General features: G+C 40.2%; 1 protein-coding gene across 1 annotated transcript; it reads left to right on the plus strand.

Annotated features, from left to right (window-relative positions):
• The first annotated feature begins 1,688 nt into the window (after positions 1-1,688).
• On the plus strand, positions 1,689-25,559 carry LOC115576739 (glycoprotein Xg-like). The gene is made up of 9 exons (XM_030409297.1): positions 1,689-1,842; positions 3,495-3,527; positions 4,464-4,520; positions 6,055-6,087; positions 24,358-24,414; positions 24,777-24,815; positions 24,982-25,020; positions 25,153-25,295; positions 25,450-25,559. Exons 1-8 carry the CDS (start codon positions 1,785-1,787, stop codon positions 25,269-25,271), a joined length of 435 nt encoding a protein of 144 aa, XP_030265157.1. The 5' UTR covers positions 1,689-1,784; the 3' UTR covers positions 25,272-25,295; positions 25,450-25,559.
• Positions 25,560-25,723: the final 164 nt, after the last annotated feature.

Below are 25,723 nucleotides of genomic sequence, written 5' to 3' on the forward strand. Positions count from 1 at the left end.
CTACCCCCACAGTCACTCGTCAACTGCCTACATAATTTAAAACTCTGGATGACATCAAATCTACTCAAATATAACACCAATAAAACAGAGCTCATGGTTGTGGCCTCCAAGGCGCTGCTCCAGAAGGTTGGAGATCTTCTCCTGGACGTGGACGGCTGCACTATCTCCCCATCCATGGAAGTCCACAACCTGGGTGTCATCCTTGATTTCACACTATCTTTCCAATCACACATAAAATCCATTACAAAATCAGCTCAAAAACATCTCCAGACTCCGGCCCTCTCTCTCTGAACCTGTGGCTGAGACCCTCATCCATGCCTTCATCACCTCCTGCCTGGACTACTGCAATGGAGTCCTGTCTGGGCTCCCTTCCAAAACCCTGGATAGACTCCAGTATGTGCAGAACTCTGCTGCCAGGGTCCTCACCCGCACCAAGCCCTGGCAACACATCACCCCCACTATCATCCGCCTTCACTGGCTCCCAGTTCAATCACGCATCACCTACAAAATTCTCCTCCTGACCTATAAATCTCTCCATTCCCTCGCCCCCCGATATCTGTCTGACCTCCTCCAGCCCTACACCCAGTCCCGGACGCTGCGCTCATCAGGCACACACCAGCTCTCCATCCCTCACACCAAATTACAAACCTTTGGTGACAGAGCCTTCTGTGTGACAGCCCCCACTCTCTGAAACACTCTCCCAGCTGAAATCCGCAAACAGACTTCTCTGGAGACTTTCAAAAGAGACTTAAAAACCCATCTTTTTAATAAGGCCTATCAGCTCTAGATCCAGCCAAATCAATGAACTTTTCTATTTTTATCTTTTATGTATTTTTGTTTATCCATTTATTCTTTGTTTTGTTTGTTCCATTTTGTTATAAGTGTCCTTGGGTACCCTGAAAGGCGCTATAAAAATTAAATGTATTATTATTATTATTATTATTATTATTATTGTTAAATAGCATTTTCAGGCTGTTCAATATGAGTATTTATCACTGAAGACATATGACCTTCCAGAGGATCTTCATCAATTTTGGTCATTACATAGTTCTTCCTCTCCCTCTTACCTTGGGCCAAACTCCATTTAGTTTAGTGCTGTATCCTTTCACACGCAGTTAGTTAAATATCTTGAAATTCTAAAAAGATCAGCTCACTGTTTTCAGTTTAATTGTTTATTATGTGCATTAATATGTCATTAAATCATGTTATTATACCGTAAATATACCTCACACATACATTGAGTTGACATGTGATAATATCTTTTCTACAGAACATGCCTTTAGCGGCACTGCAGCACTTCATGTTTTTTTTTCTTCTCAAGGGAACCCACTACACTAAAACATTTAACTAGATCTCACTGTGAAACTTACGAAATTGCTCTGAAATTGAACTGTATCCAGAAGAGAAAGACCTGGTGGTGAATTCGGCTACAACAAGTATCACGTTATGTGAACAATATTGCAACTTCACTATCATTTTTCTCATATAAAGCCTATGGACAAAAAGAAAAACACATGAGAATGGGACTTAAAGTACATTTTAAGTGCAGGTCATGTATGTTTGCACATGGTAGAGTAAATAATACAAACCAGGTTGGGCTCAACATTCTTCTCCAGGCCTATCCCACCCCCTCTGACAGGCTGCCAGACCCAGTCTGCTGCTGATTGGCAATGTTGACTCACAGTAAACTGTAAGGGGACATCAGCTGGGGTTTGCTGTGCTGACTGCACCACAGAGCTGTGCCCGACAGCTACACAAGGTTTTCAACAAGTTAATAAGTCACTATGAAGTTCGGTTTGTGGATTATCTTTCTTATTCTTCTTACTGGAACATTAACACAAGGTAAGCTCCTTTCGGGAAACTAGCCACGACTGGTGGTGCTATTTTGTTGAGAATAAAACATTTTATTTGACCATATTCACAAATTCTGATTCTTAGTTTTTCAGCAAGATCTTTTTTCTCAGCATTTGGAACACCATCTGGAACACAGTAGGAATGCTGAAAACCACAAGAGAGAAGTATTTTTAGTCTGAGGAATGGAAAAAAGGAAGTACAACATCAGATTAAAATGAAATCACTTGGCCCAGACAGTCGATAGCCTATAGCCAGAAGATGAAACCTTAAAATTTAACTTCCAATCAGTGTTGATTGCTCTCTGTCCCCTCACCTCCCAACCAGCACGATCATCTCCCCGTCCTCCCTGGCTGTCTGAATCTCTGCAAACCAAATGATTGGTGCTACAAGCAGCAGAGAGAAAATAGAAAAAAATCACTTCACCTTGATGACCTTGTCCAGCACCACCACCTCGTCTCTGACTTAGCCTCAACTGTATCAGTAGCCAAATCTGCCTTCTACCATTTCCAATGTCTGGCAGACAAAAAAATCTGTTTTAAAATGGAAAAACAAAAACTCATACAATGTCTCTATACAGCTCATCCAGCACAATCCAAATCTCAAGAAGACCCCAGATCTGAAATTGATTAGAAAATATGTCACCAAGAAATGTTTTATGGACTATGAAACATCACCCGACTATCCAGTTTATTTTTGGGGGGGAAAGTTACCTTTAAAAATGCTCCTGTTATTTTGTACATCCATGTTGTTGGAAAATACATTATGAATTATTCTTGTGATGCTGTAAATGGGGATTTTCCCTTAGATTATAACAAAAATCTATAATCATAGCATCCCTAGTACACAGAAGACAGACAGAATTAGAATCTAGCTGCTGAAGGAAGTGGACATTGTAGCAGCTAAAGAGTCACACATTTCCCTTTAGGGGATGATGGAGACCAACAAAACAGCTAAAAGGTGAGTGAACATTGAGCTAACATTCATCAGGCTGCTACAACAACAGCTCCAAATTAACACTTATGTTGCTCAGAGTATGTTGGATGTGTTAACAAGCACCGTTTTGCCAACACGTCAGCTAGAACAACTTTATGAGGTGATATGTCAATGTTGTGATCACCATTTCACCATTTTCTGACATTCTGTTGTCCAAAAAACTATAAACTGGATAAATGGAGAAATCAGCAGTTCAATTGACAATGAAAATAATGGTTTGTTGCAGCTCAAGATGAAGCTCTTCTGCTGGGTCTATTTCACAATATCAGCCACTGTAACACTGCCTCCTGGGCAGAAAGTCACGTTCTTTTCTGTGGGGAAACAACACACTAGTTTCAGAGGTGACTCATGCCTCAAAGCTGCTCGGTGTATCAGTCAGCACTGTCATGGCAACCAGGAAATACTCTTTATGACTCCCCAAAACACCCAAAATCAGAACACATGGGCTTCTTCTATGGAGGAAAACAGAATACTACTGTAGTGACTAGTGACTGTAGAGTCATAGTTACTGAGCTATAGCTGTTCAAAATGATCTATAGCTGGTTTAATGTAGAAAACACCTGATATTCACAGTCATGTTGTCTCAAGTTAAACTGTTACAGACAGTGTTGATTTGTAATGGTGTTCATTTTGTCTTCCTCATACAGATTTTGACCTGTCTGATGCTTTGGATGACTTAGGTAAGTGACTGTCAGTGACGGAGGAGCATGATGATGGTTCATTAATTTATGGTAAATTGTACAAAAAATGCTAGTTGTTTTTAGAAATTTTGATGCAGAATTCTTACTTACTTTATTCAACGTCAGCTGAAATGTAATCATCAAAACCATCCAGCTTTCCCAACAATCAGCAACCCTAGCCCTGTGAGAAAATGTTGTAGGTGTTGTGGAGTCTTCTGAGAGAAGAGTGGGTGGAGCGCAGGTACCAAGAGGTTTAAAGGCTGGAGGAGGAGTTTACTTCTTAAACTGTCAGGGTTAAAAAGTAGAATTTTGGTTGTACACACTGTTTGTACCTCTCAGTCTGAACAAATTCTTTTCACCTGATAAACTTGGCCAGTCGCCCAACCCTATAGAGAATCCACTCAGCATAAGCATCGCACCATAAGGAAGTATTGGAACAAGCAGGTACAAGGTGTATCTGATTCAGCGACACATAGCTTTTTAAGCACTTGAAAGTGAGAAGTGTGGAAGTTCAGTCTTAACTTTGGAAACAGTCAATAAAAATCATCTAAATCCACTCACTAGCTTTGTTCCCGAGCCTTCATTCACATGTCACAGGCCTTTTCAGGGACTGTTTATTTTCTCAGAAGGAGATAGCTCTGTTGTATTTGAGTATGGACAGCCCATTCAATACAGTGCAAATAGATGGGTGGTTGAGGTGGTTTGGTAGGTCCTAACCATGACTTTCCCCCAGGAGTCTGGGGTTGGCGTCCTTGGTTTGACCAAGTTACAACACGGATTAGTTTTGCTAGATGCTGCTATTATTTGCTGAGAAAGAAGATTTTTTTTTCTTTTGGTCAAACTACTTCAGGTGAAATCTAAGACGGCATTGATGCTGGATATAAATGTTAACTTGCTGTCAGATAGTAATTGTGCTTCATTGTCTTTGTTCATTAGTCCCACCAATACCTGCAAAACCCAAAGAGCAGCCCAAGCCCCCAAAGCAGCCTGATGGTTTGTATCCTTTTACCTGTTACAGAATAACATATAATATTACAAAGACAGGTTTTCTAGGAAGCATTTAATCCTGATTTTTATAACAGTATACGTTCTGCAGTAACCTAAAATACAGCTGTGGTCTGTACATATGCAAGGATAAAAGTTGTATCAACATATCAGGCTGGGGTATCAAGGGTATAGTCATTTCACCTGTTTTCATCATGGTCTTGTTTCAAGGCCTCACATCTAAATGTAACTCAGATCTGGTAACTGCTGTCTGCCCATGCAACACTGTATAAAACCTTTACCAGTCATAAGCCCTATTCGTAAGGGACTAGTATTACCTGGAGACCTCCAGTAATTTGTAATAATTGCGGAGGTAGTCTGTGATTTTAATCCCGTGCAAATCTGCAATGTCCATAATTTGTAAATTAAAAATTCCACCGCAAATTACCTACCATATTTCGCCAAACACAGAGGTCAGGTGATAATATTAGTCCCATGCAAATCGCCATCTCTGTGATTTGGGGTTGTTTTTTGATTTTTCTTAAGGTTTTTTGTGTTTTAAGTGCCTTCTTTCTGCCTTTTCCCGGTCGAGAATTATGGAGGCTGCATTGGCAATTATAAATGAAAGTTTTGACAGCATTTTGGGTGCAAATTCAGGAGGCTCATCAGAAGAACGAAATCTTGAAAGATGATTAGATGGATTACATGCATGGCAGCATGTGGTAATGAACATTTTTCTATCTTTCAATAGGCTCACCAGTTATTATTATATTAAAAATATCCATATCTATCAGTTGTGCTGCTCCAACGAGGACTCAGGTGTGATCGATCCGGGGGATAATGTCAGTAAATTTGAGTTAAAACACAGACTTCGCTTATCCTGTGCGAATGTGCCACACAAAACACAGACGTGGTGGGGTAATTTCTAAATCACTTGAGGTCCTCAGGTAATACTAGTTCTGTGCGAATAGGGTTATACTGTTCATTGCAGTGCTGCTTAGAGCTAGATGCTAATGTCAGAATGTTTACATACTCGAGAATGATAATATGGATGACTATAAATGCCCAAATCAAAAATTAATAAAGGAATAAACAAATAATAATGAAAATAATGGTTTGTTGCAGCCCAAGAAGAAGCTCTTCTGGTGGCTGTATTTCACAATATCAGCCACTGTAACACTGCCTTCTGGGCAGAAAGTTACGTTCCTTTCTGTGGGGAAACGACACACTAGTTTCAGAGGTGACTCATGCCTCAAAGCTGCTCGGTGTATCAGTCAGCACTGTCATGGCAACCAGGAAATACTCTTTATGACTCCCCAAAACACCCAAACACAGAACACATGGGCTTCTTCCATGGAGGAAAACACAGAATACTACTGTAGTGACTAGTGATTGTAGAGTCATAGGTACTGAGCTATAGCTGTTCAAAATTATCTATAGCTGTTTAATGTAGAAACAAAATGATATTCAGTGTCATGTTGTCTCAAGTTAAACTGTTACAGTGTTGACTTGTAAGGGTGTTCATTTTGTCTTCCTCATACAGATTTTGACCTGTCTGATATTTTTGATGATTTAGGTAAGTGACTGTCATGGATAGAGCAGCATGATGATTCTTCATTAATGTATGGTCCACATATCTTTTTATTTCTCATTATACACTGTTGAGTGTTGGGAATCAGGGTTCGTTGATATGTTGGATTATTTCCTATTGGCCACTGTCTGCCAAACAACCAGTGACTGACAATATATCTGTGCCAGTGTGTGTGTCCACCAAAGTTAACTGGTTTTAGTCTAATATATAAACAATATAAACTCACATAATGTCAAGAGAGGAGAGATTATTATACAGGATTTCTGCATTAAAATTGGGTACTTGGATTTTCCCAAATATTTCCATGGTGGTCCAATGAGAGAAATCCACAAGTTCACTCAAGGTAAGCGAGCGTTTCATTAGGTGAGGAAGGAAATTGGTGAGTTAGACTAAACTAAACTAATGTGAATCAAACTTGAAAAGTTTGCCTTGTCTGCAGACATTTGTGACTGAATCACACCAGACAGTTTTTCATCAGCTATGGTGGCTGTCAAGTGTTGTGCTCACTACCAGTGAAGCAAACTAGTGTTACTGCTAGGCGAATCAAAACTGCTATTGTTTATTCACCCCAAAAAGCTAGATCACTACATTACTCATAAACTAGAGAGCAATGGCACGCACTTTGGCAGTTTTTGAATTCAGGTGAACCTCTGACTCAACTCATCACTCAGCAGAGACACTGCTTCTCTCTCTTCTTTTCCCTCTCTCCTCTCTGTAATGTTACATCCACAAAGTAAAGTACACCTTCCCTGCAGCTCCAATCAGCTGTCCACATTAATGGTAATTTAATTCAAATCCCCTTAAATTTGGTCTTGTTCACCGAATTTCCTTATCCTGGAGTGACAGATGACCAAATGTAGCACACCATTGATTGAGCTTGATCAAACATATGGATTTATCTTGTTTGAACACTATTGGGAACATTTGGGATAATGTAAGTAAGCAACTCAATAAATTGTGCAAAAATGCTAGTTGTTTTCGAAATTTTGAAGCAGAATTCTTCTTACTTTATTGAAAGTCAACAGAAATGAAATCATCAAAACCATCCAGCTGTCCCAAAAATCTGCAACTCTGGTTTAATTGAAGTAAACCTTTTTTTTTTATATTCTTTTTATCGCCAAGTGCACATTGGATAGAATACATGTCTCTCACAAAGCAATCATAGTTTTATATGTTTTTTCTGAAATTCAAAAAAGAAAAAATGTAAAATGCAAGAAAACCCAACCCCCTCCCCCCCCCAAAAAAACCAAACAATAATACAGCAGCATCATCAAACATAAATAGATTGGATTTGACAATATGGTGTCTGCCTGCATTTTTATATCTAAGTTTCTCCATACATAGGGTCTCACTGAGCTCCCTCATCCACATTTCAATTGAAGGTACATTATCTGACTTCCAGTGTCTTAGGATAAGTCTTTTAGCCAAAATGGCACCAAAACATAGAGACTGTTGTACAGACTTTGTATTGTTAGACTACTGAGTCGAGTCACCCGCTGATCCCAGAATGGCCACCAAGGGGCAGGGTTCACACAACCTTTTAAATGCCTTTGAGTAAAAATCTAATATTGAAGACCAGAATGAGTGAAGACTGGGACACGTCCAAAGTTGATGAGTAAGTGTTCCAACCTGATTCTTGCATTTGTTACACAATGCTGATACATTAGGATACATTTTGTTAACTTTTAGCTTTGAGTAATGTAATCTATGTATGATTTTGAACTGAATTAGTTTATGCCTAGCATTTATTGAGCAACGATGAATATTCCTGTTATATTCAGGGTACTCAGGGTGTTTGGGGGTCCAGTATATTAAATATAAATATTAAATAATTTCCCAGTCTGGGATCATTAAAGTAATTCTATTCAAAAGACACATTTCCCAGTATTCTACAGAAAGGGGGACTCCCAGCTCAGACTCCCACTCGGACCTTTGTTTTTCTGTACTCGTTTCTATCTGACTGAAGAGTGTCTGATATAGGCTTGATACTGCTCCTTTTTTCCCTGGCATAATTTTAAATATCCTTTCAAGTGCAGGGTGTTGTGGAATTTCTAACAGCATTGATACATGGTGCATTACAAAATTTCTGACCTGCAGATAACGGAAAAAATGCGAGACTGGCAGGTTATGCTTAGCTTTCAGTTGTTCAAATGACATCAGGTGCCCTCCCTGGTACAGATCGCTGAGGGACCCCACTCCCCCTCCCTCCAAGGAACAAACACTGGGTCTCCAGCAGAAGGCTTAAAAGCATGGTTGTTACAGATTGGCGTATCACTGTACATATTTGGGGCCAGGGGCGTCGCTAGGAGTGCAAAACATCCGGGGCTTTAGCCCTGCGCAGTGATGCCTCAGTTACCCTGAAAAAGTAATCTGATTACTGATTACTGATTACTCCTTAAAACTCACTTGAAGCTTGATAGTACTTTGTCGCCAGCACAGAGTGAACAACACACATTAATATTCTCATCTTTAGCTGAGAGGAACTCAAAATAATGACTATATTTCCAGCTAGAAAACGCGCATCTCTCTCCTCCCTCCATTGTTGTCGTGTTTGTGTTGCTGCGTGGTGTTACACGTGAGTTGAGCTCGTGCTGAAATGTGACTTGTTGCAAACGTGACATCACTCCCCGAGACAAGAAGAAAGCAAAAATATACATTTTTACTAAGGAAAAAACAATGATATGTAACTTTAATCTGGTTACTGGTTTGGAAATATTAACTTGTTAGATTACTCGTTTCTGAAAAAAGGTCAGATACCAGCATCACTGCCCGCAGATAGAGTCTTTTTTAAATTTCGAAAATTTGGAAAATCTAGCTGTTTAAAGATGCAATTTCAACATAGTTTAAGAGGGAAAGGAAGGGGTCCTCATCGTCATATTTTAATCACTAATAAAGCTAATTTTCCCTCACTAGGCCTACTGAGTAATGTTTACATTTAAGATATTATAGCCAAGACCTGCGCTGTGTGCATAAGCTATTAGAGCAGGTAGAACATTCCCTATTATAATTTCTTGGCTTCATTGTCTATCTGCATCAGGCCTACAGGAGGCTTTGTAGGGTATTAAGAGACAAACATCGTCATTTAACATCGTCAATAAACCCAAAAACGTACTTCAAATCTGCAGCATTTAAACCACAAATGTAGCCTAATACATTTTCCACAAGAGCCGCTGCCTACTACAAACGTAACAAACGATTTCCCACACATGTAATAACTGTTACATTTGCAGGAATTTCTTCGTGGGGACGTGAAAATCTTTATTGTAATAACTTCCCACAAATTTATTAATACAATGAATAATAGTCGGGGTGGTTGTTGTTTGTTTGTTTACCAATACACCTACTAATACTACTGACCGTGGGTGCAAAATCCAGCTGCTGACTCTCCGCTGTCACACAACGGATCCCCCGTGACCAAAGTGTCAGTTGGACTTCAGACGAGCCGGAATACAACACTACTAGAACTGCCGTAAGCGGTCATTTGGACCGCTAGATTTAAACTCTATAATCTGTCAGGTAAATACCCAACTGAGTGATGAATGCATTCATTGTGTCATGATATTTTTTTTTAAAACTAAATAACGAATTAACACCAAAGTGTACATTTTAATAAGTTTAATTATAATTAAACTTAGTTCTTTCGTTTTTTTAAATGTAGGCCTATATTTATCAATATTCATCGCACATAGTAAACCGTAATTATTGTAGGCCTATATTTACACACGATTTTAATAGAGAAAGCTCAGAACAAGAAAATTAGCCTAACTATTAAAAGTAACTTCTTTGATTATAAAACATTTTATTTTAACACTTAATAATATATAATATAATAATAATAATAATCGAAAAAGCTGAAAACGAGCTGATCTAAAACAAAGACAAACAAAGAGTCGTTGTGATCACTGGTCACAGTCTGCAGATTACCTCCGCTCTCCTCACAGTTCCACACGGGCTTGTGGCATTTCAAGTGTCCGTCGTTTGGCTCCGTTTGCAGTTCTTTTGGACCGGCACTGCCTCGGTGTCTGTGTCAGCGAAGATGGCCAGTGGCGGTCTTCTATAACATCCTCGACCTGACTGAGATCAATGCCCGCATCTTATTCAAGGAAAGGAGGAAAGTCCTGCAGCAGCTGGCAGAGGAGCTGAGGGCAGAATACATGGAGGGGAAAGAGGCCGCGGCAGGCGGCACAAGGTGGGCAGCAGCGAAGCATACGCAGCAACAGCAGACACGGAGACGGAGACAGTGCTGGTCCAAAAGAGCTGCAAACGGAACCAAACGTCGGACACGTGTGTGGTATCTGTGAGGAGATCGGAGGTAATCTGTGACCAGTGATCGCAACGGCTCTTTTTTTGTTTTACATCAGCTCGTTTTCAGCTTTTTCGATTATCATTATTTTATTATATATTATTAAGTGTTAAAATGTTTCATAATCAAATAAGTTACTTTTAATTGTTAATTTTCTTCTGAGTTTTCTCTATTAAAATCGTGTGTAAATATGCAATAATTACGGTTTACTATGTGCGATGACATGAATGTTGATAATTGTAGGCTATAATTAAACTTATTAAAATGTACACTTTGGTGTTATTTCGTTATGGTTTTTTTTTTTTTAATATCATGACACAATGAATGCATTCATCACTCAGTTGTGTATTTACATGAGAGAATAGGATTTAAATCCAGCGGTCCAAATGACCGCTTACGGCCGTATGTTGAATTCCGGCTCCTCTGAAGTCCAACTGGCACTTTGGTCCAATCAGAAACATTATTTGTCCGGATCTAACTCTAGGGTTGTGGAAAGCGCATCGTTATACCCTAACCAAGATATCGATCATTAAGATTAATTGGATCAGATCTGACTGGAATGAACCCGCCACAGTGGTAAACTGATTGAGTTCACCCGCCAGCACACAAACTCACCCGCATTTGGCTGGTGGCGGGTTTAATTTCCATGACTGTTATAAACGCTGCAGTGGTAAACTGTAGGCTAATAGACGGCTCTGGTAATATCAGTGACGCATAGAGGGGGAAAGAATAACACTGATGTTGAATTTGCAACAAATTATTCAGACTCTGGTGACAATGTCGCATTTGAGGCTGCTGGCCGTTCGATATGCAGCCACGTAAAAACCTTTCACCATTAGACAATTATATCAGATTTTTTTTTTTTTTCAAAGCACAGAGATCCGGGGCTATTCCCAAAACATCCGGGGCTATAGCCCCGAATGCCCAGGTCTAACGACGCGCCTGTTTGGGGCCTTCAAATGTGATGTAATTTGATTCCAAATTTTTATTGAGTTGTGTATCATAAAGTTACCTTTGTACAGTGTAGAGCTGTTTTCGACTAAGGATTTTCATAATCGAATCAGATTCGTCAGATTTTGCGGTAGTCGACTGATCGCCCTCCCGTTGTCGTGTGGAAGGCGAATCTGCATACTTTCCAAGACGATGACGCCATCGCCCCACCCCTCGACCTCTTGCCTCTGACCTCTGAACCCCGCGACGTCTCATAACAACAACAACAATGGCGGACTACATGCTCGTGTTCGTGCCGCAGAAGATATTGAGCTTTCTTGCATCTTAATTGCCTTGAGTTGAGTGTAAGTCGCAGCAGCAGTTCGCCCGTGTGGACGGGGCCTTAGTAGCCATTGTGAGCCAATAAATCCGTAAATGCTAACGGTCCTGGGGCCTGTTTCAGGAAGCAAGTTTAACAAACTCTGAGCCTAACCCTGAAATCTGAGTTGTCTTACCCTGTGAAGTGAAACTCTGAGTTTTCAGTTCCAGAACAGCTGATCTGAGTTAGGTAAGTCGACTCTGAGTGTTAACTCTGAGTTGAGCTTGTACCTGACAGCTAGTAAAAAGCCATCATCAATTGAGCTACGATACAGTGATTCACAGGAAGCAGACATTTTCTGGGAAAAAAAAAGTAACACAGCTGCGGCCGTAATACAAATCACTGACAGAGTTTTAGATGCGGTCGTCTTTTCATTTTGGATTTAACATCACTCTCTTTTATATTAGCCTTTGAGGAAGTGGTTGAATGTTGTTAAATGTTTTGTTTTATTTTATTTTAGGCTGTTTTATTTTATTTAAATCAGCTGAAAATGGCATATAGAAACAGTCTCACGATGGCTCCTCACTTTAGTTTTATTTCACATATCAAAGAAATGAGAAGTTTATTCAGTGGATATTTTAACTTGTAGTAGCTTTTACCACCAACAGATAATTTTTAACACACATCTGTGTCCTAACATCCTGCTGAGTAGATGAACATGAAGTGGTGCTCACCTCCACCTCCACCACGTGCGACAGAGACAGAGGAGCTGGTCCTGAGTCAGGTCGCTGGGTGACCAGAGGCTGAGGGCGTCACTCACCCCCAGGACCCAACATTAGAGGCAGACACACACTTACTGTCTACAGATTGAACTAGAAGTCATTTAATCTTATACTCAATACGGCAGCAAACTAGAAACACAGACTTTGAAATTACGTAGGCTATACTGATGGTTACTTTTGTAGTTATCTGTGGGAAATAAAGAAAGCTAAATTAAATGTGAGTTATTTCTCTTTTTCTGGCTGCTGGAAGGTGATTGATTAACCTGCGAAGTGATTTAAAAAAAAAGAAAAAAACGAAGAGGATTGTTCAAATCTGAGAGCACGTCAGCGATGACGTGTAGCCTGATATTCGCTGTGCAGCCGGAGAATATAAATGATGGACTGATGAGAAGCGGTCTGCTGTTCGGTTCAGTCCTCGTCAGGGAGTGACAGCTCATCTAAATGAATCTAAATTCTCATCCTGGTGTAAAATTATGTGAATTATTTCTGTTTCAACATGATCGGACTGAGAAGGAAAGGACAGCCGCTGTCAGACAGCTCCGTCAGACTCAGGGTTTCTTCAGGTGAACCTGCCAGTGAGCAGGTTATGTTCACAGAGTCAGTTACCGCAGTAACAGACCCAGAGTTTAACTTACCTCTCTATCTCGAACTGAAAACTCAGAGTTTCTCTCATCTCAGGGTTAACAAACTCAGAGTTTTCACAAAACCCGCTTTCTGAAATGGGCCCCTGGTTTTTCCAACCAAACCTCGAGTTTCTCTCTCTCTTTCAGCCACACACGGTATTTGATTTGATTTCCTCATTCATTCAGTCAGCAGGCGAGTTTTGGCGTAGTATGGTTCTGCCGTCTGTTATTTGAGAAAATCATTGCAAAAATCAGTCAGTAGGCCTACATTAGAAATTATATTAGGTGGCGACTATTTTCACTACCATGGCATGTCCTTTTGATAATGATCCCGTGGATGAAGGTGCAGCATTACTGCGCAGAGAATTAAATATTCGTCGGGAGATGATTATCAGACGCGCATAGATGTTCTTGCATTTCCAGACAATTCTCTTTTTGAGCGGTACCGTTTCACGTCACAGTCCATCATTTACATACACAACCTGATCCGTCCTTACATTTCCAACATTACCAACCGAAGTCATGCTCTCACATCCCAGCAGATATTGGCTGTGTCCAAATTCAGGGGCAGCATCCTTCAAGGACCCGTCCTTCGCCGCCAGCAAAGGTAGGGTCCCTCAGAGAAACCTGCAGGCCTCGTCAGCCTGCTGTGAAATTGGACGGTCTACCCTTCGCAGCATTTCCTGGTGGCGTCACCAGATGTTCCCGCCCCGACCCGCACCTCACTATTTCTGGTGAGGTAAGGTCCGCGAAAGTGACAAGAAGAGTAAAGTTTGACTGTCAGATCTGTTCGAGCTTCTGGGATTTCCTGATTTCCTTTTTAATCCTTCTGCTTGTGGAGGAAGAGGAGAAGCGGCTCTGGTTTATCTCCAGCAGAGAGGACCGTGGAGAGGTAAACCTGTTATTGAACCCACAGTAATGTTATCAATATAATCATCATTAGCTAACTAACAGTTTGGGGTCATTAACATACCGATACATTACGTTAATGCTGACATATAAACTGCTGATCGCCACATATGGTTTTATTATGATTTTAAAGGCATTATATTTAAAATGTTTGGTAGATAGTTTAGTTTGCTGTAATTTATTATGATTATTATTATTATAATTAGAGTATGAAATTATAATTCTTGCCTCTTTCTTAAAACATTCTTAATGACATGGCAGCCGTCGATGGAGTCAGAACTGCAGACCCAGTTGATGGACGATGTGGTGGACAGAGGAGACTGGACCCCCAAACACCCTGAGTACCGACCCAGATGATGTCCCACTGACACCATCCAGCCCAACAGCACTGCAGGGACTCCTGCTCAGCCTGTTACTGTCCATCATCTCTAACTGTTTTAGATAGATAGATAGATAGATAGATAGATAGATAGATAGATAGATAGATAGATAGATAGATAGAATTACTTTAATGATCCCAGACTGGGAAATTATTTTGTTACAGCAGTAGTCGGTCCGCAAATAAAACACTTAAAACACATAAATAGAATCCAATATATACATAGTGTATATATACAGTGCAAAGTGTGCTATAAACAATAAACAATAATAATAAATACAACAAAACAAAATATGCAAAATATACTATAACAATAATAATATATACAACAAAACAAAATATGCAAAATATACTATAACAATAATAATATATACAACAAAACAGTAGAGAGACCAGAGTTCTCTGTCAGGCAGAGGTGAGAGAGTTATTGTATAAAGTGATGGCTTGTGGCAGGAAAGATTTCCTGTATCTATTGCTACGACAGCGAAGCTGAAGCAGCCTTCCGGAGAAGGTGCTCCGCTGTCTGACCAGTGTGAGTTGGAGAGGGTGGAGAGGATTATCCATGATGGATAACAGTTTTTTCAGTGTCCTCCTCTCCACCACAGCCTCCAGAGTGTCCTGTTTGCAGCCAATCACAGAGCCAGCCTTCCTGATCAGTTTGTTGAGTCTGTTGGTGTCGCTGGCTCCGATGCTGCTTCCCCAACAAACCACAGCAAAGAAAAGTACACTGGCCACCACAGACTGATAAAAGATCTCCAACATCTTGCTGCACACGTTGAAGGATCTCAGCTTCCTCAGGAAGTTGTTGTTTATTAGTTATTGTTTTAAATAATAATTGTTTTTGTTAATAGTTAATAATAATCTGTAAATAGTTATTTATGCTGTAATTTTGCAAATAGTTGTACATGTTAAGACCTTAATAATAAAAGAAAACATTTAATCCCTTGTTGTCCCTGAAAAGTAGCACTTGATGCTGTTTGCCGTTATAAATTGCACTTAAGCTGTAAATACTGAATGGAATAGACAACGTGTAACAATAGAACAATATTTTATTTCATAAATTATATAAAATGAACAATTATGAACAAATAGTTTAAAAATTACTCATAAATTAACTAAATAACAGAAATAATGTCAGGATTGTTGTCTGGAGCAGAGAAGAGCCTCTCCATCCTCTCTGCAGCCTCCTGTCCTCCTTCATCCTTGAAGCAAGAGAAAAGGTAAACATCAGATCGCATTAACACTAGGGGTGGTTAATCGGCCCAATTTCCCGATTCGATTCGATTCCGATTATTGAAGTCTCGATTCGATTACAAATCGATTTTCGATTATTAACGATTATCGATTCGATTTTCAATTATTAACGATTATTGATCTTCCATTTAACATCAGTCAGCTGCTGAATTATTTTACTTATCTTTTGAGTAACACCTCACAGCACCTTCAATATTGTATAGTGTAACTGTAATATCAAAATTATTATTTTTTAATTTGTGTTAAATGTAGTCTTTCACTGTTAAAAGAAAGCTGCCAAGCTCAGCAGCCGGACTCATGTTAGAAGCATTGTCGGTGACGAGAACCAGGGTGTGTTTCTCTATTCCCCACTCGTCTGCCACTGCTTTGAGAAACTCACACATATTTGCGCTTGTGTGGCTATCATCCATAGCTTTCGCCTGAAGTACGTAGGACATTAGCTTCCATTAACTGCTGACATAATGAGCTGTAACGGTCACATATGAGACTGTAGCTCTGGATGTCCAGGCATCACACGTTATTGCTACCCTGTGAGCAGAGTTGAGGGACTCTTGCACGGAAAGGTTTGTCCCCTTGTAAAGATTTGGAATCGATTTAAGTGTGAAAAAGCTCCGGGATGGAATAACATATCTTGGCTCCAGACTGTGGACCATGTAGCGGAAGCCAGTAAGAGGAGTACTCCAGTTTGTATTACTATTTTAAATTTATTTATTTATTTATTTATTTATTTATTTTAAATCGATTTTTGGAAATTTAATAATCGAATCATAATCGTCCATATCATAATCGCGATTAATCAATAATCGACTTTTTTCACCACCCCTAATTAACACAGGGATGCAAAGATTTAAAAAAAGTGACATCAGGACTGACAAATCGTCTATTTATTATTTATTATTATATATTATTGCCTTACTCCCATCCAGTTGGCAGAATTTTTCGCCCTGTGACAAATGTTGTTCTGACCTCGGACAGCGATGAAGCTTCTCTGTTTGCTCCCTAAAACACGATGAAATGTAAAAGATGTTTTGTGTTATGTTAACAGACAAAAGAGATCTAATACAGCAAAAAATATATAATCATCATAAGGATAATCATAAACATAGCTCTTTATTCCAACGTCTAACTAGACTTTACAGGGATCACAGCCTGATCTTAATCTGTTCATCTTAGTCCATTTATTTACATAAAGTAAATCGAGTCTATAACATCTCCACAGTCACAATACGATATAAGATATAAGTCAACCTCTGAACGTCTAATGTTTGACAGTAAAGGGCATTAAGCTGAGCATCACCAACGTATTTTAACTGATATTTTGAGGTTTTAAGGTCCCTTGAAGTTTAACATATCTGGCGTTTGACGCTCAAATGACTAAAAACTGAGTATAGACCCAATACTTACATTTAAATGCGAGATCTGCGCGACTTGAGGTCGCCATTATTTATTCATTTATTTCTTCTCTTTAGGCGCGCAATGAATCTTGGACAATTTGTAGCCGCGAAGGATAGTAGCGGTGTGTCCTCCAGGAACAGGCAAAAGAAGGAGGCATTTGTGGGGAGCATTTGGAGCACACTTTGAATTTGGACAGGTTTCGTGCGGCTTAGTGACGTAATTACACTTCAAATACGCACTCCGAAGGATGGTGCCCCTGAATGTGGACACAGCCATTGTGTGTGGCGCTGCGTTTTTTTGCAAATGGGAGTTTTTTATACAACGTCGGAGATGCAGAGCACTTGAGCAAGGCAACTGTATGCAGAGCGGTCAGAAAAGTGTGCCTCGCCCTGAAACAGCTACTACCCATCTTTATCATTTTCAGCTCCTCTGCCTCCGTTAGAGGTGGCGGTGCTGGGCCACCACCCGTTTTACGGGCATCTGCTTTCTTTCTGTTGGCTGAGTAGAAGTCTGTGTTAGTTTAAAAAGGCTTAATTATTTAACAGAACATGATATAGATGAGAAGACATTTATGTGTGTGAAAACAGCATTATATTGGGGATAAAACAACTGTACTGTCAAACAGCCACTTAATATTTACTTTACAATGTAAAACATGATCAAAATGAGGTACCCCCATGAGATTATGCCGAGGTAGATAGATAGATAGATAGATAGATAGATAGATAGATAGATACTTTATTTATCCCGAGGGAAATTCAAGTGTCCGGTAGCATACGAAATACAAAACATACATTAGACATACATTAAGTATACATTAAACTAAAATTAAAAACCCTAACCTTAAGAATAGAATTAAAAATAGAATAAAAGATAAAATATAAAGTATTATATACATATATAATATGTAAAGTGAATATAAAAAGCTGCAGCCAAGTGCGCTTCTCCCCCGCGGGATTGCACCTAAATTAAATAAATTAATAGGCTACCACTCAAGTTTCCCCCTGTAATATTATTGTGATTGCAAAGGACTACATTTAAACTTACGCATTGACCCGAGCAACAATGTTCTCCCACGCCGTCTCCCTCTCTTTTGCTGCTGCAGCGGTGTTACACTTCCTTCTAAAAACGTGCTCAAACTCACCGTATGAGCGCATTAATATTTCCAATTTCAGTGGGGTGAAAAACGTAGCCCTCCTCTTCCCCGTTGCCATGGTGACTCGTCGAATCGGGGCTCCATTGATGCTGTCTTTTTATACTTGTGGTGCACGCGCTTAACTCCAGGTGAAACTACTCCGAGTTAGGGCTGGGCGATATGGCCTAAAAATGTAATCTCCGATTTTTTCACACTAAACTCGATTTACGATTTTAATCTATTTTTTTTTTCTTTTCTCAAGAACAAACTTCAAATTACAAAGAAATTATTAAAAGCATTGCTTTTATTTTAATGCTATGATTTACAACAAATTTGCCCTGCCATTGTAAACAGTGCAGCTTGTAACTCACATGCATCCATTTGAAAAGACTGTGTCCCTTTTTGATAAAATGCTTTTGTAAACATAAATTTAACATGTCAGATTGCTTGCTATTATAAAAACAGGTAAGTTTCCATATTGGTATTGATAAAGTGTTAATATAACTTTAATGAAATCCTTTATTTTGCAAAAGGTGCCTTTGTTTACAAAAAAGTATTTCATATCCTTGAAGATATGTAATCTAAATTAAACATCTGCATGCATTGCATAGGAAACATGACATGTTGGTAGATTTTACTAATTTTTGGCCAGTAAGACGAGCCTGTCTGCTTCCTCTGGCTTAAGACATCATGCCCCGTTGTGGCTTCGTAACACCAGTCTGGGGTCGAACATTTTCAGCATGTGGATGAACCTCTGGCGTTTCCACTGTAAATACAGCAGCATGTCTTTAGCGATATGCAACGTGACTGAATCTGTAACAGCTGTCCACCGGGCCGCTTTCTTCTCATACGGGACACAATGATTAAATGATTCCGCTAATGTTGGCTGCTTTATAGCAGCTACATGTGGGCTGCAGCAATCTGTACATCTTGTAGTGAACAACAAGTGTCACACTGTGATCCAGGCGTCTATTTGAGATGCTGAAATAAATGGTTCAGTCCGCTGCCTTTAGTTGCAACAGCTTTGTACAAACTTTGCAGCGGACGGTGGTTTGTTCGAGGTCTGACGCCACAAAACCAAGCTACTAACGAGACAGTGCCTTGTTAGGAACGAACTCTTTGCTGGCTGCATGTTGTGTTTGTTTATCTGTGGAAAGTCGATGCGGGAAGGAGGGCGGAGCCGACTATGAACTACGGGAGCCCACAAGGAGCAGCGGTGGAGCAAGTTAAATAAAAAAATCTATTTTCATTTTTAAAAATCGTCCTAAACCAAAAACTCGAATTAATCGGTTTTGCCGATTTTTCGCCCAGCCCTACTCAGAGTTGATCAAACTAACTCAAATCAGCTGTTCTGGAACCGAAAACTCAGAGTTTCCTATCTCAGAGTAGATCAACTCAGAGTTCAGGGTTAGACTCAGAGTTTGCTGAACCTGCTTTGTGAAACGGACCCCTGGTCCCGACCAGGTTAGGTTCATAGAGTATGTTACCATGGTAACTGACTGAGAGCTTAAGTTACCTCTCTCTGTGAAACAGGCTAGAGTTACCCCTCTTTCTCTAGTTTGAGTTACCTCCCTTTGTGAAATGGAAAACTCAGAGTTTCCCTCATTTCAGGGTTAACAGACTCAGAGTTTTCACTAAACCTGCTTTGTGAAACGGACCCCAGAAAGCCAGAATATTAAGATGTGCTGCCCAATAAAAACATTTGAAGTCTGGTAAGCCGAAGCCTCCCTCTTGTTTTAATTTACAGAGGTGTTTTTTGTTTATACGTGCCACTTTATTTTGCCAAAGAAAAGGGATCACTACTGAGTCCAATTTCCTGAAGTATGCTCGTGGAATTCAGGATGGTATTGATTGGAAAATATATAAAAAGCGTGGGAGAACTACCATTTTAATGGCATTTATTCTCCCGACAAGTGATAGCGGAAGGGTCTTCCAGAATTCAATATTCTTCTTCAGTTGGTTCATTTTTAAATTCCAATTTTCCTCAAGTAGCAGGCCAGGTTTCCTGGTGACATACACCCCTAGATACATGAACTTGTCCTTGGCGATTTTAAAGGGAACAGAATTCAGCATGGTACTGTTATGATTTAAATGTACTGGCATTAATTCGCTTTTATCCCAATTTATTTGAAAGCCTGAAAGGGAGCCAAAGTGGTTGAATACCTCCATGATTGATGGAATGGACTCTTTTGGGTTAGACACATACAATAATATGTCATCCGCGTAGAGCAACAGATGGTGTTCTTGCCCTTTAATAGAGACAGGTGATATCTTGGGGTGCTGGCGTATTTTTGTAGCTAGCGTTTCTACAACCAAATTGAAAAGGTAGGGGGAGCTAGGATCTCCTTGTCTAGTTCCACGAAGTAGTGGGAATTCAGAGGAGACATCTTGGTTTGTAATAACACTTGCAGTTGGATAAGCATACAAAATCCGTATCCAATCTATAAATACCTTTCCAAAACCAAATGCGTTTAAGGTCTCATACATGTACGGCCACTCGACCTGGTCAAAGGCCTTTGAGCATCAACTGATATTACAACTGTTTCTGTATTATGTTTAGTATAAAGTATGTTGAATAAACGTCTTAACTTAAAATAAATATGCCTATTAGGAATAAAACCTGTTTGGTCAGGATGCACGATTGTATGAATATGTGATTTTAAGCGGTTCGCCAGAATTTTGCTGATCAGTTTTGTTTCGTTTGGAATCAGTGACACTGGTCTATACGATGAGGCTTCCAGTTCGTCCCTGCCCTTCTTCAAAATGAATGATATGTTTGCTCTATAAAGTGTTTGAGGTAATCTACCCTTTGCCGCAGCGTACTGAAACATACACAGTAGGAGCGGGGCTAATTCCTTGTAGAAACACTTATAAAATTCTATGGTGAACCTGTCTGGCCCAGGTGTTTTGTTATTTGGAGATTCTTTAATTGCTTGTATAATCTCTTCAATAGAGATCTTCTTATCAAGCAGAGCTACTGCTTCAGGGCTAAGTTGAGGCAGGTTTAGTTGGGAAAGAAATGATTTAATTCTGTCAGTATCATGATTACCATTTGACTTTTATAATTTTGAGTAGAATTCCATAAAATGCGTGTTTATTTCTTTAGGGTCTGTGAGAATAGTTCCTGAACCTGATCTTATTCTGTGTATAGCCTGCGAGGCTCGAATGTGCCTCAATTGGCGTGCAAGTAATTTCTGCGGTTTGTCACCTATCTCGAATTGCATCTGTCTGATTTTACTTAACTGCTTATTGACCTGAGAGGATAAGATTGTATTATATTCTTGCCTCAGGGAAATTATTGAATTCAGTGTGTTGGGGTCTGATGAGACGCGGTATGAATTTTCTAAATCAGTAATGGACTCGTTCAGTTCTACTAATCTTTTTTCTGACTGTTTTTTCCTATTTGCCATATAAGAGATTATGCTGCCTCTGAGCACTGCTTTAATGGCCTCCCATAGTGTCGAGTCATCGACATCTCCTGTGTCATTTGGAGCTATAATTTCTGGCAACCTTTCTGACATAAATTTCAAGAAGCTTTTATCTTTTAAGATGGTGTTATCAAATCTCCAGGTGTGAGCGCTTCTACGATGTTTAAATCTGATATCAAGGGATACTGGAGCATGGTCACTTATCAAAATATTATGGTAATGCGAGGTAACAACATTGGGGATCAGTTTTGAGTCTAACAACATTAAGTCAATCCTTGAGTACGAATTATGTACTGGAGAAAAAAAAAGAGTAGGCTCTAGTAGCGGGGTTGTGCAGTCTCCAAATATCCACAAGATTTAGGCTGTGCATTATGTTTTTTAGCACCTCACTAGATTTACTACTTACTGGTGCCTTCTGTGACTGTTTGTCTGAGAGGCATCAATTACACAGTTGAAGTCGCCCTCCATTATAATGTTTGTATCACCCACATCTGGAATCCTACTCAAAACTGTTTGAAAAAATGATGGGTCATCAAAGTTTGGACCGTAAATATTTATCAAGGTAACTGGAATACCATTGAGTGTTCCTGATACAATTGAAAATCTACCATTGGGATCTTCGATTGTGTAACTGTGTTCAAATGATATGTTTTTCTTAATAATAATGGCTACTCCTCTGGCTCTAGCCCCAAAGTTTGATTGAAATACCTCTGATCCCAAACCCATGCGTAGTTTTTGTTTGGCTGTATTTTTAATGGTTGTCTCCTGTAGATAAATGACATCTGCTTTTAGGCTTTTCAAATGTGCCAGTATTTTCCCTCTCTTGACTGGATGATTCAAGCCTCTGACGTTCCAGCTGACAATTCTTGCAACATCACCATTATTTGAAGACATATTGATAATACCTATTTATATGATAAGCATCGATTACACCCAAGTGTGCTGTGAAAGTTCCGCCATTGTAGTACCAGAACATCTGAGATGCTGCATTAAAACATGAACAAAGATAGAACCAAACTTTACCGAACAATGTAGTGTCCTCCGGGGCCCTCTGTCTCTTCTTCCCTCCCCTCTGAGAACGAACATCTCCTACATCTAACCTGCTAGGCTCATAACCGTCCATAATAACCTGTGCACGTAACCGCCCCCTCCTTACCGCGAGAATGTAAACAAACTGTCCATGTGCGTCGGGACACCGTAGTTGGAGACAGACGTGGTCTTGTAGGGATTCAGCTGTTCCCTGTGCCTTTAGCTGGGGCGTCTGTCTGCCGCGGAATTTTGTTGTCGTCTAGGAACCTCTCAGCATCCTTCGGATTGGTGAATAAGCGTCTGTCTGAGCCGACTGACACCACAAGCGTCGCGGGGTATCTGAAGCCGCATCTCAGCTCCGCCGCTCTGCATCTGGCTCTGATGCTGTCGAATCGCTGCCGTTGCAGCATTACCGCTGGACCCAGGTCCGGAAAAAATGTATAGGCGTGCGCCCTCATATTGTAGGGGAAACTTCTGTGAAGAGAGTTTCAGGATGTGCTCCTTGACTGGATCATGGTGCTTCCGTGCGTTGATTTGGCGAGGAGGGCCATCGGCTGCAGCTGCCCTGCCGCGGATCCTGTGCGCGCGGTCAACTTTGACTGTTTGTTGCCAAAGTTTTCTTCTCCTAGTAGCTTCGGGATGAGTTTAGCAACAAAGTCTGTGGGGTTACCTTTTTCGGTTCCCTCTTTGACTCCAATAATGCGAATGTTTTGCCTCCTGGAGCGTGAGACCAAGTCATCCAGTCTCTCACTGAGTGATTGGGCTGTGTATTTCCATCTTGCACATCGGTCTTCCAAGGCTTTGATTCGGGTCTCGTGCTCGTTCAGTCCGCTTTCATTAGAAGTCACTCTCTCCTCGATATCTGCCATTGTTTAAAAAATTAGATTTTTGGATGTACACACTGTTTGTACCTCTCAGTCTGAACATGTTCTTTTCACTTGATAAACTTGGCCAGTCGCCCAATCCCCTCAGCATAAGCATCGCACTGTAAGGAAGTATTGGAACAAACAGATACGAGGTGATTAAGTGACACATAGCTTTGAAGCACCTGCAGTGGCGGTTCTAGACCAGTTTTAATAGAGGGGCCAGGTTTTGGCCGGCTTTTTCTTAGGGGCCACATACAACCCAGAAAAAAAGATAAATCCCTCATTCAGACAAAACAGTGTTTACAATTTCAGCAATTTTGATTGGGTAGTAAACTGCTGAGACACTTTATTTCTGCTTTTCCCTTCAAAACAAAGTCATTGCAAGAAATCTGTCATTGTATTATTGATGCAGACTCGGGGGGGGGGGGGGCACATTTGGGTCCAGACTCGGAGTTACGGGGGCAATGGCATACAAAATCCGTATCAATCCGTATCCCCCCCCCAGAGGCGCCCCTGAGCACCTGAAAGGGAGAAGTGTGGAAGTTCAGTCTTAACTTTGGAAACAGTCAATAAATCATCTAAATCCACTCACTAGCAATGTTCCTGAGCCTTCATTCACGTCACAGGCCTTTTCAGGGACTGTTTTTTAGCTCTGTTGTATTTGAGTATGGACAGCCTGTTCAATACAGTGCAAATAAGGGGGTGGTTGAGGAGTCTGGGGTTGGCGTACTTGGTGTGACCAAGTCCACAACACTGATTAGTTTTGCTAGTTACTGCTATTATTTGCTGAGAAAGAGGATTTTTTTCTTTTGGTCAAACTACTTCAGGTGAAATCTAAGACGTACTGCTGAATATAAACCTGCTGTCAGATAGTAATTGTACTTTATTGTCTTTGTTCATTAGTCCCACCAACACCTGCAAAACCTAAAGAGCAGCCCAAGCCCCCAAAGCAGCCTGATGGTTTGTATCCTTTTACCTGTTACAGAAAAACATCTATTATTGCAAAGACAGGTTTTATGGAAGCATTTGATCCTGATTTTTATAACAGTATACATTCTGCAGTAACCTATAAGATAGCTGTGGTCTGTACATATGCAAGGATAAAAGTTGTACCAACATATCAGGATCTGGTATCAAGGGTATAGTCATTCACCTGCTTTCACCATTGTCTGGTGTCAAGGTCTCACATCTAAATGTAACTCAGATCTGGTAACTGCTGTCTGCCCATGCAACATTGTATACAAACTTTACCAGTCATACTGTTCACTGCAGTGCCCTTAGGGGTATCAGTTGGATACCGTTTGTGTATGTGTCTCTTGCAGGTGGCTTTGGACTGGACTTGGAGGATTTCTTCGGCCCAGGTAAAGCTGTTGCAGTGTGAAGTTTTGTTGATGCTTTCATGTTTTTAATTCTAGTCTTACAATTTAATCATAAATGTGCAAATATCATTTATGCTTTCTATTTTAATAAAAAATAAATGGAGAGCATAATGCTATGATATGCTATGACACGTTGTGTTCAATATAGTTCCCACAGAAAAACCCCCTGATAGCCCCACTGGAGGAGGTGAGTCCACACACCTCAACTCAAACATGTTTCTGTTTCTGATTTGAAATTATGCTACTTCAGTTTTACTATGACAGTGTTGTCATCTCTTCTATGAAGAAATTAATGTAATTTTCTTTAAATCTACCTCAGCTTGCCCGAAAGATCTGGACCAAAAGCTGAACAGAATCATTGAGAATCAAGAGAAGCTGCTGAAGCTGCTGGAGCAGCAGCGCCCTCGCAGCTCATCTCGCTTTTGGCCCACACGCTGAGTGTGGACATACAGGAAGACATCTGTGAGTAGAAAATAATTTTGCACATGCTTTTGTCTCATTTTGAACAAATAAATAATAATAATGATTTTAGCAGATCACTCCATCATAGAAGCAGATTTCCTTTCATCTGTACTCTCTGCTCACTTTTACTGACTGAACCTTGCTTTTGTTTTAGACCTGCAGAGGACGAGTCACCAGGGTGATGATGACTGGTGGGGGATTCTCAGTTTGAAGATTCTTCATTAAACTTCAATAAATCAATAAAATATAATCATTAACTGTGAACATTTGTGTACATTCATGTGCGTTGAAATTAATAGGAAACCATATTATTTGGTTTAAACTAAAGCGGTTACAAACCGAGAGAATGAGCCCACTGGTAGGGTGCAGAGTGATTGCAGGAGCGAACACGCTTACTGAGACAATATGTGAACCTAAAGCTGAACGGA

The sequence above is a fragment of the Sparus aurata genome, chromosome 24 (assembly GCF_900880675.1).
Source record: "Sparus aurata chromosome 24, fSpaAur1.1, whole genome shotgun sequence".
NCBI classification, from domain to species: domain Eukaryota; kingdom Metazoa; phylum Chordata; class Actinopteri; order Spariformes; family Sparidae; genus Sparus; species Sparus aurata.